The sequence below is a fragment of the Crassostrea angulata genome, chromosome 5, assembly GCF_025612915.1.
Source record: "Crassostrea angulata isolate pt1a10 chromosome 5, ASM2561291v2, whole genome shotgun sequence".
Lineage (NCBI taxonomy): Eukaryota > Metazoa > Mollusca > Bivalvia > Ostreida > Ostreidae > Magallana > Magallana angulata.
Genome location: NC_069115.1, coordinates 16,348,401 through 16,361,164, shown reverse-complemented (window position 1 = coordinate 16,361,164; position 12,764 = coordinate 16,348,401). Strand labels below are relative to the sequence as shown.

Sequence of the window (12,764 nt, the reverse complement as noted above, 5' to 3'; positions counted from 1 at the left end):
TGCCTTCCTTAAACATGCTTCAGTTCCAAGGTGACTTGAATGAATTCTACTGAGCATCTCAGGGCGAAGAACTTTTGGTATCACGACTCTGTTGCTCTTATAGATCAATCCATCCTGAGCCGATAACTCATCACGTATGTTCCAATAGTCTCTGACTGCTACTGGGACATCTTCTTGACGGTCATTCCAGCCGGTAAGTATGACAGTCTTGAGTGTTTGTAGTACTGGATCACTGTTAGTCATCTCTCTGATCTGCTGAAATCTTGCATGGCTGATCTTTGGAATCCATTCACTTTGATTAATCTGTGAGATTTCTTGCAAAAATGCATTGAAAATGTATTCAGTATCTGTCACAAAGGCTCTGGACAGAGTGTCTGCTATGTAAAGTTCGCTTCCCTTGGTGTATGTTACTCGTAGATTGTACTTCTGGAGACGAAGTAGCATCCTTTGAAGACGTTTTGGAGCTGCTAATAAGGATTTCTTGAAAATTGTCTCCAAGGGCTTGTGATCAGACTGGACTGTCACAAGGTCTCTGCCATAGATGTATTGATCGAAATGCTCACATGCAAACACTATTGCCAAACATTCTTTCTCAATTTGGGCATAGCGTTGTTCAGTCTGAGATAACGCTCTGGACGCATACGCAACTGGTTGCCCTTGCTGCATTAGAGTTGCACCTAAACCAACTTCAGATGCATCACATTGAATAGTCACTTCCTCATTCACGTCATAGTACTTTAACACTGGTTCAGTGCTGACTATTTGCTTTGTTGCTTTAAATGCATTTTCTTGTTGTGACTCCCAGTGCCATAAGGTATCTTTAACGGTAAGTCTGCGTAGAGGTTCACAAGTTTCAGATAAGTGTGGTAAGTATTTGGATAGGTAAGTCACATGTCCAATAAGTCTCTGAACATCTTTAACATTCTTGGGTCGTGGCATCTCGACAACAGCTTTCACCTTATCTGGATCAGGGCACATTCCTTCAGAGGTAAGTATCTGACCCATATACTTGACAGAAGTGAGTCGCAGTTTTAACTTCTCCTTGTTGAGTTTCAGACCTACTTCACGTGCTCTTTGAAGAAGCGCTTGTAGGTGAAAATCATGATCCCTAATTGCATCGTCCATAGTCTCACCAGATCCGTAGACCAAGATATCATCCATAATGACCTCTGTATGTTGAAGGCCCTCTAATACTTCATGCTGCTTTCGTTGGAACTCCTCTGGTGCTGATGAGAGTCCAAATGGTAAACGTGTCCAGCGGTATCTTCCAAATGGAGTCCAGAATGTGGTGAGTAGACTGGATTCCTTGTCCAGCTTCACGTGCCAGAAACCTCTTTAGCATCCATCACAGTGAACACTTTGGCCTTTGATATCTTAGGTAGAATATCATCTACAGTTGGCATTTGGTAATGTGGTCTTTTAATAGCAGAGTTTAAGTCTTTGGGGTCGATGCACAGTCTCAGTTTACCAGGCTTTTTGACAGCAACCATGTTACTAATCCAATCTGTAGGTGATGACACTTTCTTGAGAACACCTCTTTTGACTAGAGATTCAATTTTTTCCTTAATTTCTCCCTTAAGAGCTTGTGGTACCCTTCTTGGCTGTCTCTGTACTGGCTTCACTGTTGGGTCAAGTTCAATGTGGTACTCGCCTTTAAACTCACCGAGTCCTTCAAATACATCCTTGAACTCATCAAGAATTTGTTCCTTGGACAATGGCTTAAATTGTGATGACGTAGTTGTCAGCTTGTGAACTACATTGACAGTCAGTAATCCAAGTTTTTCACAAGCTTCTGCTGAGAGGATAGGTGTCTGGTCCATCTCGACTACATAAAAGTCAAGATTTTCTGTTTTTCCAGACTGGATCACCCGGCATTTCAAGGTTGCAATGCCAAGAGGAATGAGTTTCGATTTCCCTCCGTAGAGCTTTAGTGTCTTCTCGGTAGGTTTCAGTGGGGGGTCGCCTGTTTGCATGATTTGAGCGTACTGCCTAAAGTTTATTACGTTGCAGGTAGACCCACTATCCAATTGACAGGTAACATTAGAACTGTTTCCACTAGCACTCATGTGGATTTTTACGAACCACTGTTTTCCAGACGAAGAATTCACAGCATATAGAGAATCAGAGTCCGAGTCATTTGTGTCTTCCTCTTGGATACTGTTCACAGTAGTCTGTTTACAAACTTTTGGAAAGTGATTCTTCTTCTTACATTTCCAGCATGTATGTCCGAAAGCTGGGCATTTGTCTCTGTCTCGTGGATGTGTGCCTCCACAGTACTTGCACTTAATAACCATTGCACTGTTCTTTGGCTGTACAGTCTTCTGCTGTTTCTTCCCTTGACCTTTGAATGGATGTTTTCCTCTGGGTTTATAGGTTTTGTCTCCTTTTGAACTGACGTATTTCACTTCTGCTAGTTCTGAACTGGCTGTATGACTGGTGTTGTGTTCTAACTTCTGCAGCTGTGATGAAGTTCTTTCGCTTGTCAAACACATTGTTAAAGCTTTGTCCAGTGTTAAGTCGGCTTCTCTTAACATTCTGCCTCTTGATGCTGTGTCTTTGGTCCCTAACACTAGACGATCACGTATCATATCATCAGTCATGTTTCGAAATTCGCACGACTTCGCGAGTTCTCTCAGCCTGCAGATGTAGTCATTTAGTGTTTCATTGGGCAGTTGATCACTTGTATTGAAGATATATCTTTCATAGATAACATTTGTCTTTGGTGTAAAGTGTTTTTGAAGTGCTTCTATAACTGCTGCTATATCCTGTCTCTCTTCTTCCGTGAGGTTTAAGTTCTCATAAATATGATAACAATCTTTGCCAATGACTGTTAATAATGTTGCTATCCTGATTGCAACATGTTTCTTGTCCAGGCCTGTGGCTATTTCATAATTCATCCATTGTGATTTAAAGAATTTCCAGTTCCCTTTGAGGTCTCCCTTCACATTCATAGGTAAAGGAATCGGTAATTCACTTCGCACTACAGACATTTTGAAATGTCACCAACTGCACACCGTAGTTTTTTCCCAGAATCGATTGTTCGGTATAAAAATGCAAATACTGCTGTCAATACACTATTATGCAGTTGATATTGTATTTCTGATGCACACTAACATAAAATGTTGTCAAACTCTCAGACTTTTCTGATAAATAAATAAGTTCAAATCTGATTGCAAATGGCCGCCGTAGAAAACGTGCTCACCAGCGTGACAAACTTTAAAGCGAAATTTCAGTGTCGTTGGGTAAATATGCAACGTTACCACTTTAGCCTGAGGTAGATATGAAGCTCTTTCGACGAAATAATCACTCGATGGGTGTTGTCTTGCTTCTGTTTGTGGAAATTGTGGCTTCGAATACGCCAGCTTCTGACACCATGTTAGGTTTTATGTGTTTATTCAAAACTCTACAACTAATGACGTAAGCACTACTTGTGCACAATATACAGGGTGGCACTAAATACATTATCTAACAATGTCTTGAACCCCTGACCCAGGGGCCATGAATTTCACAATTTAGGTAAAGGAGATTGTGGATATCATAACCATGCATTCAGTTTTTTGCCCACATCTGTGGGAGTAGAGAAGAAGATTTTAAAGATTTAAATCATTTTTACTATATGGCCATATTGGCCCCACCCTAGAGCATGAACACCTAACAAAGGGGTCATGAATTTCACAATTTAGGTAGAGGGCTTCATGGACATCATAATCATGCATTTAGTTTTTAACAAATATATATGGGAGTAGAGAAGAAGATTTTCTAAGATTTAATACATTTTTACTATTTGGCCATATCGGCCCCACCCTAGAGCCTGAATTCCTGACCGAGGGGTCATGAATTTCACAGTTAAGGTAGAGGGCTTCATGAACATCATAACCATGCATTTAGTGTTTAACTAATATATATGGAAGTAGAGAAGAAGATTTTCTAAGATTTAATACATTTTTACTATTTGGCCATATCGGCCCCACCCTAGAGCCTGAACCCCTGACCCAGGGGTCATGAATTTCACAATTTAGGTAGAGGGCTTCATGGACATCATAATCATACATTAGGTATTTAACAAATATATATGGGAGTAGAGAAGAAGATTTTCTAAGATTTAATACATTTTTCTATATGGCCATATTGCCCCCACCCTAGAGCCTGAACCCCTGACCCAGGGGTCATGCATTTCACAATTTAGGAAGAGGGCTTCATGGACATCATAATCATGCATTTAGCTTTTAACAAATATATATGGTAGTAGAGAAGAAGATTTTCTAAGATTGAATACATTTTTACTATATGGCCATATTGGCCCCACCCTAGAGCTAGAACCCCTGACCCAGGGGCCATAAATTTCACAATTTTGGTAGAGGGCCTCAAGGACATCATAACCATGCATTCAGTTTTTTCCTCACATGTGTGGAAGTAGAGAAGAAGATTTTTGAAAATTTGGCTTTTTTTTGCATATTTGGCCCCGCCCGTAGCACCCCAGGGTGGTAGAGCCATAAATTTCACAATTTAGATTCTTCTTACCATAGAGATGCCTTACACCAAAAATGGTAACGATTGGCCTGGTAGTTGTCAAGAAGAAATTAAAAATGTAAAATTGATAACGTACGACGCACGACGCACGACGACGGACGAAGACCAATTGCATTAGGTCACATGAGTGACTCAGGTGACCTTAAAAAATATAATAGTTATTGTTTTTTATTTAAAGAATCCTACATGTATACTGGTACTGTACCAGTTATCGGCTAAGACCAGTTATCGGCTAAACTGAGAGTTCGGGTTTATAGCACGCGACAATCCAAGATTTTCTAATTCAGTCGTCTTTTTCGAATAAAGAAAAGTAAGTTTGCTTGAAAAATTTCTTGAATATGTTTTATACATGAGCTTAAAGGATCATTGTTTACCGCTGATTTTATATCTTTGCACTTTCAGCAGTGGGGGAAGTGACGTAATAAGTTAAAAATAGAATATTACCTCTTTGTGATACGTTATTATATCCCTTCTTTGATTTGACATATAAAATCAATACATTTAACATGTATAAACAAAAGGAATTCACGAATATTGGAGAGATTCGTAGCGCAATTGAACGTCTGATTGCACAATTATGTATTGAATAGTATACAATTTGGTGTATTACCGTATGATAATAAACAAATTATTTTATGAGTTGTTTATAATGTATCACGACCCCGAATACTTTAGTCTGACCTCACAAGGGGCATAATTCAAACTACATTTAGCAGAGTATAAAATCAACACGAACACGGATTTTTACTATGTTATTATCACGAAGCCGATAACTGGTACAGTAAATAGTAAAATCTCGGCAAATTCGGGGCGTGCTTAAAAGCACAAAACAAGGTGTTTTGGGTTCTAAATAATGATATAAACTAACAGATTGATAAATAAGGAGTGCACTTTTTAAAGTATGTCAAGTTTTATCCAAAAATATCAAGAAATAAGGAATTACGAAAAGAAAACGTTAAATTTTAGCCGATAACTGGTACAGTGCCAGTAGATGTGAAGAAGAAAATTGTACCTCAATGTGCTCAATTCCTCAAATTAAAATCATTCAAAAATTAAATTTTTCTTCTCCATTATAATTAAATGACTGTTATTTACCTCGCGTACAAACCTGGATAATTTTCCGCTGTGATATTTTCTTAGGAATGCAATAATTACTTTATCCCCGCAACAGAAATGTGTCAGAACTATGGAAACTGTTTTAAAGATGTCGTTTTTATTTACTCGTGTCTGAAAAACTATCAAACTTGATGTAGATTTCACATTATTTATTGTATAAAGAGGGGGCCCCAGAGAGTAGGTATATACAGAATATCATAATTTTATTTTGTTTGTACAAGTATTTAACATACTCTAATTCATAGAGAATATCTAATGTCAACCAAAATTTCAGCGTCAATCGTAGAATTATAAGCAAGATACAGAGCTCACAGTTCGCCCAGGTTTGAGTCATATTTCAATTGTTCACTTGAGTTTATTACTTTCAGCTTAAGAATTTTAACTTGGTATTTCCTATTCAGCATTTAAAATGGAAAAAAAGAATGGCCTAAGATTTTCAATTCTTTTATTCACTCAAGACCAGTTCAATGGTATTTGAGGTTCAAAATCAGTTCATACAAATGTACACAAACACAGTCAGGGATCACACGAGTAATAATGAAGAAAAAAGGTTAAGTTTACAATAAGTTGTGAAATTGGTTTCTGGAAGAACAAACTTTGAAAATTTTCTTAATAAATATTGACATTTTTTTTTGCTTTTTTAATCTTTAGTTTATAAGATCTGTGTACAAACATAGAATTGTGAGCAAATTTCTGTACATATCTTATAATTCGAAGCTTAACACTCAAATATGGTAAGTAAATAGAAATTGTAAACAATTAAACACAGGAAACTTACACTATTATATGCATGTATTCCCTCTTTTCGTAATGTATGCGCTCATACGAGTTATCGTTCCTGTGGGACGGTATGTAAACTTCCGGTAAAGAGTTGCATAGCGCGATATTCCAAACGATGCGATGGAACCACTTCGAAATGAAGGCACAGACTTGCCGTTGTCATGCAATACCACGGTGGAAGATAAACTTAATTATCAGAAATCTCAAACACAAACATTTCTGCGAGTAAATTACATAAAAGTGAGTGGCAACAAGCTGGAACTCGCCCAACGTGTAGTGAAGGCTATAAAAGATCGTTCGTGCACGACGCCCAGTCAAATACCTCCACATCAATCGTGTCAAACTTCAGACGTACATGTACCAGATATAAAGGATCTGCATTCAGGTTGGGCAGGTAAATCGGATATGTTTCCCAAACTTAAAATTCAAGATGTGGAGAATTATTTTATCCACAGTAGCCACAGGACTGTCGATGCAAAGAAAATGCAGTGCTATAGACAATATATTAGAGGATTAATTTTTTTTTTAAGAGGGCTACATACATAAGATTATGATGAATAAAATAAACCCTGACAGCGAGTATTGTTACATACGATCAAAATGCTATCCTTCAATGAAGCAGGGTGTGTATGAGCAGTGGATCCTAATAACAAAGAAGCCCCCTTTTCACGTCCAGAAAGCAAGTTGCACGTGCCCAGCAGGGTATGAATTACCAGTATTAACTAAATAAAAATCACTTTCTTAAACGATATAAATATGCCAAATTAGAATTATGAAATAAATGGATTATTTCTCTCATTTATTTAATTATGCATGCATTTATTAAAACAATAATTCTAACAATGAACACTTCAATTTAATTGTTGATATCTCAGTGAATAGCATTATTTAATCAAATTGATAAATGTTATAAACTCTCATATCTAAAATGAATCCATGTATATGATTATGTTATGTATTTGAAGCCTTGGTGAGGGATGTACCCATGTTGCTGGACTGTTGTTTGTCCGGAAGGACGCCCTGTGACAGATGATGATGGTCCATGCACTTCAAAGCCTTGAAAGTGGAATCGACCCAGCAAAAAAAGGAAAGATACAAAACCTGTGCAAGACATGAGTTTCAAGAAGATCAAATTATTTGGAGAAATTGTAAAGAATAAAAAAACTGTGAATTATAAAGTAGATAGCATAAAATTTAGAAACTCATTATGCGCAAAACTTGGAAATAACTCACGTGCTGCTATTTTTTACATTCTTCCCCCATGTGCAAATAACAATATTGATGATTAACAATAACAATATACGAACAGCTCGTATAACAGCCTCAAATTTTCATGAAATTAAAACAAACAAAGACTCCACAAAATCGGAAAATATCATATGTCGACTCTTGGGTCAGGGCAAACCTTTAGAAAATAGTGCTGTGCATTGGGGGATTTTAAAGCAAGAACCCATTGCTAAAAAAAGGTACAAAGCTTACATGAAATTGAAGAAAAAACAGAATGTCATTGTTGAAGATATGGGGTTGGTTTTGTATACACATTGCTCTTACTTAGGTGCAAGCCCTGATGGCATAGTGAAGTTTGAAACTCATAAATATATTTTGGAAGTAAAGTGTTCTTTTAAATGGAGACAGTGTACTATTTTAGAAGCGTGCAAGGATAAAATATTGTGTTGTTATATTGACGATACCAATACAATTCAGTTAAAGAAAAGTCATAAATATTATACCCAGGTACAAGGTCAAATGGGTGTATGTCAAATGGAGAGATGTGACTTTGTTATTTATACAATCAAAGACTTTTTAGTCATTCCCATCCAATCTGACAACTCTTTTTGGGAATCATTACTAATTAAGCTAGAGAAGTTCTATATTGAAGAGCTCTTTCCAAAATTGAAACACCAAGACTAAATTTTATGAGCATTTGAATTACATCATTTTGTGTAAAATGATAAATCATAGTCTATGCATGTATGCAATGTTTTATTTCCTGTAATATCATGTGTCATTTAACAATATTGACATTTGTCAACCATGTTTTCATCCTTAATGACAAAGCATAAGTGAAACTTTAATAACTGGCGATAAGAGAGTTTACAGTTTAAGTGCACTTGTTTTCTTTGTATAAATTGTTTAAAGATATGTATTACATCAGATATGCAATGCATATACATTATTCATTGTATTTCTGTAAATATTAGTGAATACTTAGATATATACCATACTTTTAAATGTATAAAATTGTTAAAGCTGAACACTACTCATAAGTAAATACAAGCACACTGTTATAAAACCTGTATATTTGATGTTACTTTTCCCCTGGCTTAAAATAAGTGCATAAAATTTGATTACTTCATCCTGACAGAATAACATGGCAAAGCAAAGTGTTTGTCCACACAGATGAGACATGCGCAGCGAAAACTCTAAACTGTTTAAAGGGGTCTGGACTTATGCAAGGGGTTAATTATAGGGATAGGTGATGAGTAATGAGTGTTCAGCTTTTAGTTGATCAATCAAAAATTAAAAACAATATTTTTTATACAAATGTACAACATACTGGTACATGTATGAATAAACATGTATCATACACCAGGTAAATGGCTACATGTACCGGTATATGTAAAATATACACATGTGATACTGATCATATTAAGTAAGATTAAGAAATAAAATCAAAGTAAAACAATTCATTTGATTTTTTTATAAAACATTTCATGTTCAATAGAAAGTACCAGTAATTTATTCAGACACCAGGGGTGGTAGAAGGTTGGTAAGAGCAGCACACACAAAGATAATTTGGTCAGCAAAGTCACTTATTGCTAAAGGCATAATACCCAGTAAAATTCTGAAATTCTTTATCTGTTCCATCTTGCGTTCTACATGAATTCTTGCAGAAGCTATTCTACGGGTAGTTTCTACTTCACTCCTACTAAACTGGAGTTCTGATTTAAAAGGCGGACAATGAAGTTTAACACCTTTACATTTCAAATCATTAGCTATATGAATGAAACCTTTGTTAACCATGACTGCATCTCCTTTCTTAAGAAAATGTATCAAACCAGAATTTCTAGTAATTTCAACATCAGACGCTGATCCTGGCCAGAGTTTTGAAAAAAAAAATACAACCCCTGTCATACTAAATCCAACCAATGCTTTGAATGTGTTGTGTGATTTGTAATTAGAAAAAGTCAGAGATTTGTTTTCTAAAGAAGATGGACTTTGGATGAAAATCTCAGTGCAGTCTAAAACTACACGTGTGTTTGAAAAATTTGTGAAACATTTAGGAACATGTAGCTTCAAAACGTCAAGCTCCTGCAAAAAAACAAGAGATTGCATGCACTCATACATAAAAAGTATCCAGGAATTGAAAATTTTTGACACAGCACTTGAAGACAGTTTAAAACGGAATTCAAGATCTTTCAACAATAATCCTAATCTAAGTCTCATCATAACTAATAAAAATTCATCTACCCTTCTCCGTTTTCTTTTACGACCTAATTTATTGTTATTCATTGTTCCCAAAACCTCTGTTGACAGCTTGTCTGCTCCTTGTTCCATTAGCGAATTAAATACAGCGAAAAAAGTATCACTGTCAGTCATTCCTGTGTAAAACATCATCAACTCATTAGAATGTTGAATGGACTCAATCATTATCTCCGGTAGGTTAGTATCTATTCTAACAGAAACTAGGGATTGTGAAAAGGTTTGGGTCTCTTTAGACATATTTCCTGATCCACTGGGTTCTTCATGTGCTGTCAAATCAACCAATTCACTAGCAGAGTACCTACAAATTTAATATAAAACAGTTTCAGCAGTTCAGTCCATAAACTGGGTCAGCTAAAAAAATCACAATATATGTCCCATCAAATAAAACACATCCAGGAGGTATTCTGATACAATAAACATTCTTCTAAATGTAAAACAACTCACTATAATTAATAAATTAAGAAGGGAAGGGGGTGGTGCATGAGCTCCATACTATTAACTAAAATAGTTGCTGATAACCTGATAACCACTTCATATAAACAATAAATATGTGTTTATGTTTCTCATACATCATAATGATTATGGTTGTCAATCTATGAATCCATTATTTGTTCACAGTATTAGATAGCAACTGAATGCTACATGTACAGTGTAGTACTCACGAATGGTGTTTCAATATCCCTGCTTTGTCTGTAGTATTAATCGAACTGTCTGCACGTTCTGGGTCCCTGCATATTCTCTTGGGTGGATCCCTTCTTACGAGTACCTTTTTTTTGTTTTCGAGGCAAGTTTTCGCTCGGTATTTCTGTCTTGGGAAGTTGGCCCGACGCCGTCTTTGAAGTGATCTGAACACACACGAGTATAACTACTTGGCTTCATGTTTTTTCTACTGATCAAAAGAATCCACGCACGTCTTGTGTACACTTCTTTAGGAAGTTTATGTAAAGTTACATGTCTTCCGAATGAACCAACCCTGTCACTAAAATTGTTACATTTTGTAACACAACAATAATATTTTCCCATGTTTTTCTTCGCTTCGTAACCTAACCGGAAGTTTATATACCTTCCCGCAGGAACGATAACTCTTACAAGCAAACATTACGAAAATCCGGAATATACCTACATATTTCCGTCAGCAATATCAAACTCTATTTAAACTGAATAAACTCAAGAAAATGCCGAGCATCTCAACAAAACCTATTGCATTAATCTATATATAGCTACCATTACGCAAAAGATAATGCCGAATTACCGATAGAATGAATTGCATTTCAGTACTTTTTTGATACATCATATTTTGCTTAATTTGCGCAGGTAAACAGTTAACTGTTTGATTTACCGAAGTCTCTGTTTGATTTGATACGTGAAAATCACGAAATACAGACAATAGTTACCAGGTTACAAAGCATAAATAATGAAAACGAAACGAAAATCAGAACAAGCTAACACCAACGACATGCATGTGTGAAAACTGTAAACGCATTGAACTATTTAGCCTCAATTTACTTCACAAAATCGGCACCAATATATTTTGCATGTTTCAAAAATTTCCCTTCATACGCGAACTGTTGCACACTAAGCAAATTCATCATAGTCAGATTGACCCTTTTTCGTATAATGTCATGGCTGCTTCAAAAAAAGAACATCGTTTTAGAAGTATAGAATACTAGTCTTGGTAAAATGGGTATGCAAACCCGGGCCGTGGCAAAATAAAAGCCGGGGCAGATTGGCAATCGTCAATTCCAAATACGTCTTATTTTGCAGCAATATTTACAGCGAATACAAATATACTGGTCAATTAAATATCCTAAAATTTTAATGAGATTGGCAGATTTATAACTGCCAATCTTTTGTTTTGCCCAGGCCAAGTCTTGCCTACCCATTTTACCGGATGCCGAAGCTGAAACACGCCTTTCCTTTATTTTTATTTTCGTAATAACTCGGATTTGAAACAGAATTAGCCCTTATTTTTTGCAATTTATAACTTCCTTCCCATAAGAATAATTTATGCAAAACTACGTTGAATTGGACTCAGTAGTTCTTGAGAAGAAGATTTTTAAAAATGCACTCCTTTTTTCTACAGTTTCAAGGTTTTCTCCGCTTTCAATACAGATTGGACTCTTACTTCTTCAATTGATATTCGCCCTCCCATAAAGATACTTTGTGCCAAATTTGGTTGAAATAGGATTAGCGGTTTTGGAGAAGAAATTCAAAATGTAAAACGTTTAAAGACGGACGGACAGACAGACAGACGGACGACGGACAAAATTTGATCAGAATAGCTAAAATGTATTTAAAATAGAACCTTTAAATTTTCAAAGATGTTAGAGAGTTGACGGCCGCAGTGCCCTTTGCATATCCGAACGTCGGCCGTCACTTATGGTCGTCACCAGAAGGAATTGAAAAACCTTAATTTTTTTTTAATTTTTTAAACATTCATTAATGTTTTTATTCGGTAGAGACGATTGAAACACTTCAGAATATGCAATTTGCTTTAAAATCGATCCACGCATTCTTGAGATTTTGAGTTCAAATGTTCTGAAGCGAGAGTCCGCGTAGGTCAGTCGTAAGAGTGTTGGACTTGTGCTTAGGCGACTCTGGTTCAGTCCTCGAGTGCCGAATATTTTTTCTTCCTTAATTGTGTTTTGTTTAACGATTTCATCTTTAAAATAGTGTATTTTGATGCTTTCCGTTTTATTCTTATTATAAATAAAAATATTAGCGGCTTTCTTATAGTACCAATAGATATCTCGTTTCTGTCAGCAGTTCGCTAAAATCAAACGCTCGTCGCAACGCTGGCATCAAAGACGTGCCGGTGAAGTACCCCTACAGTACGACCGCAATAGAATTGG

The 12,764-nt window shown here is 36.2% G+C and overlaps 2 protein-coding genes and 1 pseudogene across 2 annotated transcripts; 1 reads left to right on the top strand and 2 right to left on the bottom strand.

The window, feature by feature from the left end:
- Positions 1 to 1,316: 1,316 nt before the first annotated feature.
- LOC128185156 (uncharacterized) lies at positions 1,317 to 2,990 on the bottom strand. The gene has a single exon (XM_052854827.1). It carries the CDS (start codon positions 2,988 to 2,990, stop codon positions 1,317 to 1,319), a length of 1,674 nt encoding a protein of 557 aa, XP_052710787.1.
- A 3,504-nt stretch (positions 2,991 to 6,494) lies between these two features.
- Positions 6,495 to 7,836, top strand: LOC128182765 (uncharacterized; annotated as a pseudogene).
- Positions 7,837 to 9,161: 1,325 nt separating this feature from the next.
- On the bottom strand, positions 9,162 to 11,003 carry LOC128185689 (uncharacterized). Its single transcript, XM_052855317.1, has 2 exons — positions 10,575 to 11,003; positions 9,162 to 10,210 (listed from the first exon to the last, which is right to left on the bottom strand). The coding sequence occupies exon 2, from the start codon at positions 10,147 to 10,149 to the stop codon at positions 9,166 to 9,168; it is 984 nt and encodes a 327-aa protein (XP_052711277.1). The 5' UTR covers positions 10,150 to 10,210; positions 10,575 to 11,003; the 3' UTR covers positions 9,162 to 9,165.
- Positions 11,004 to 12,764: the final 1,761 nt, after the last annotated feature.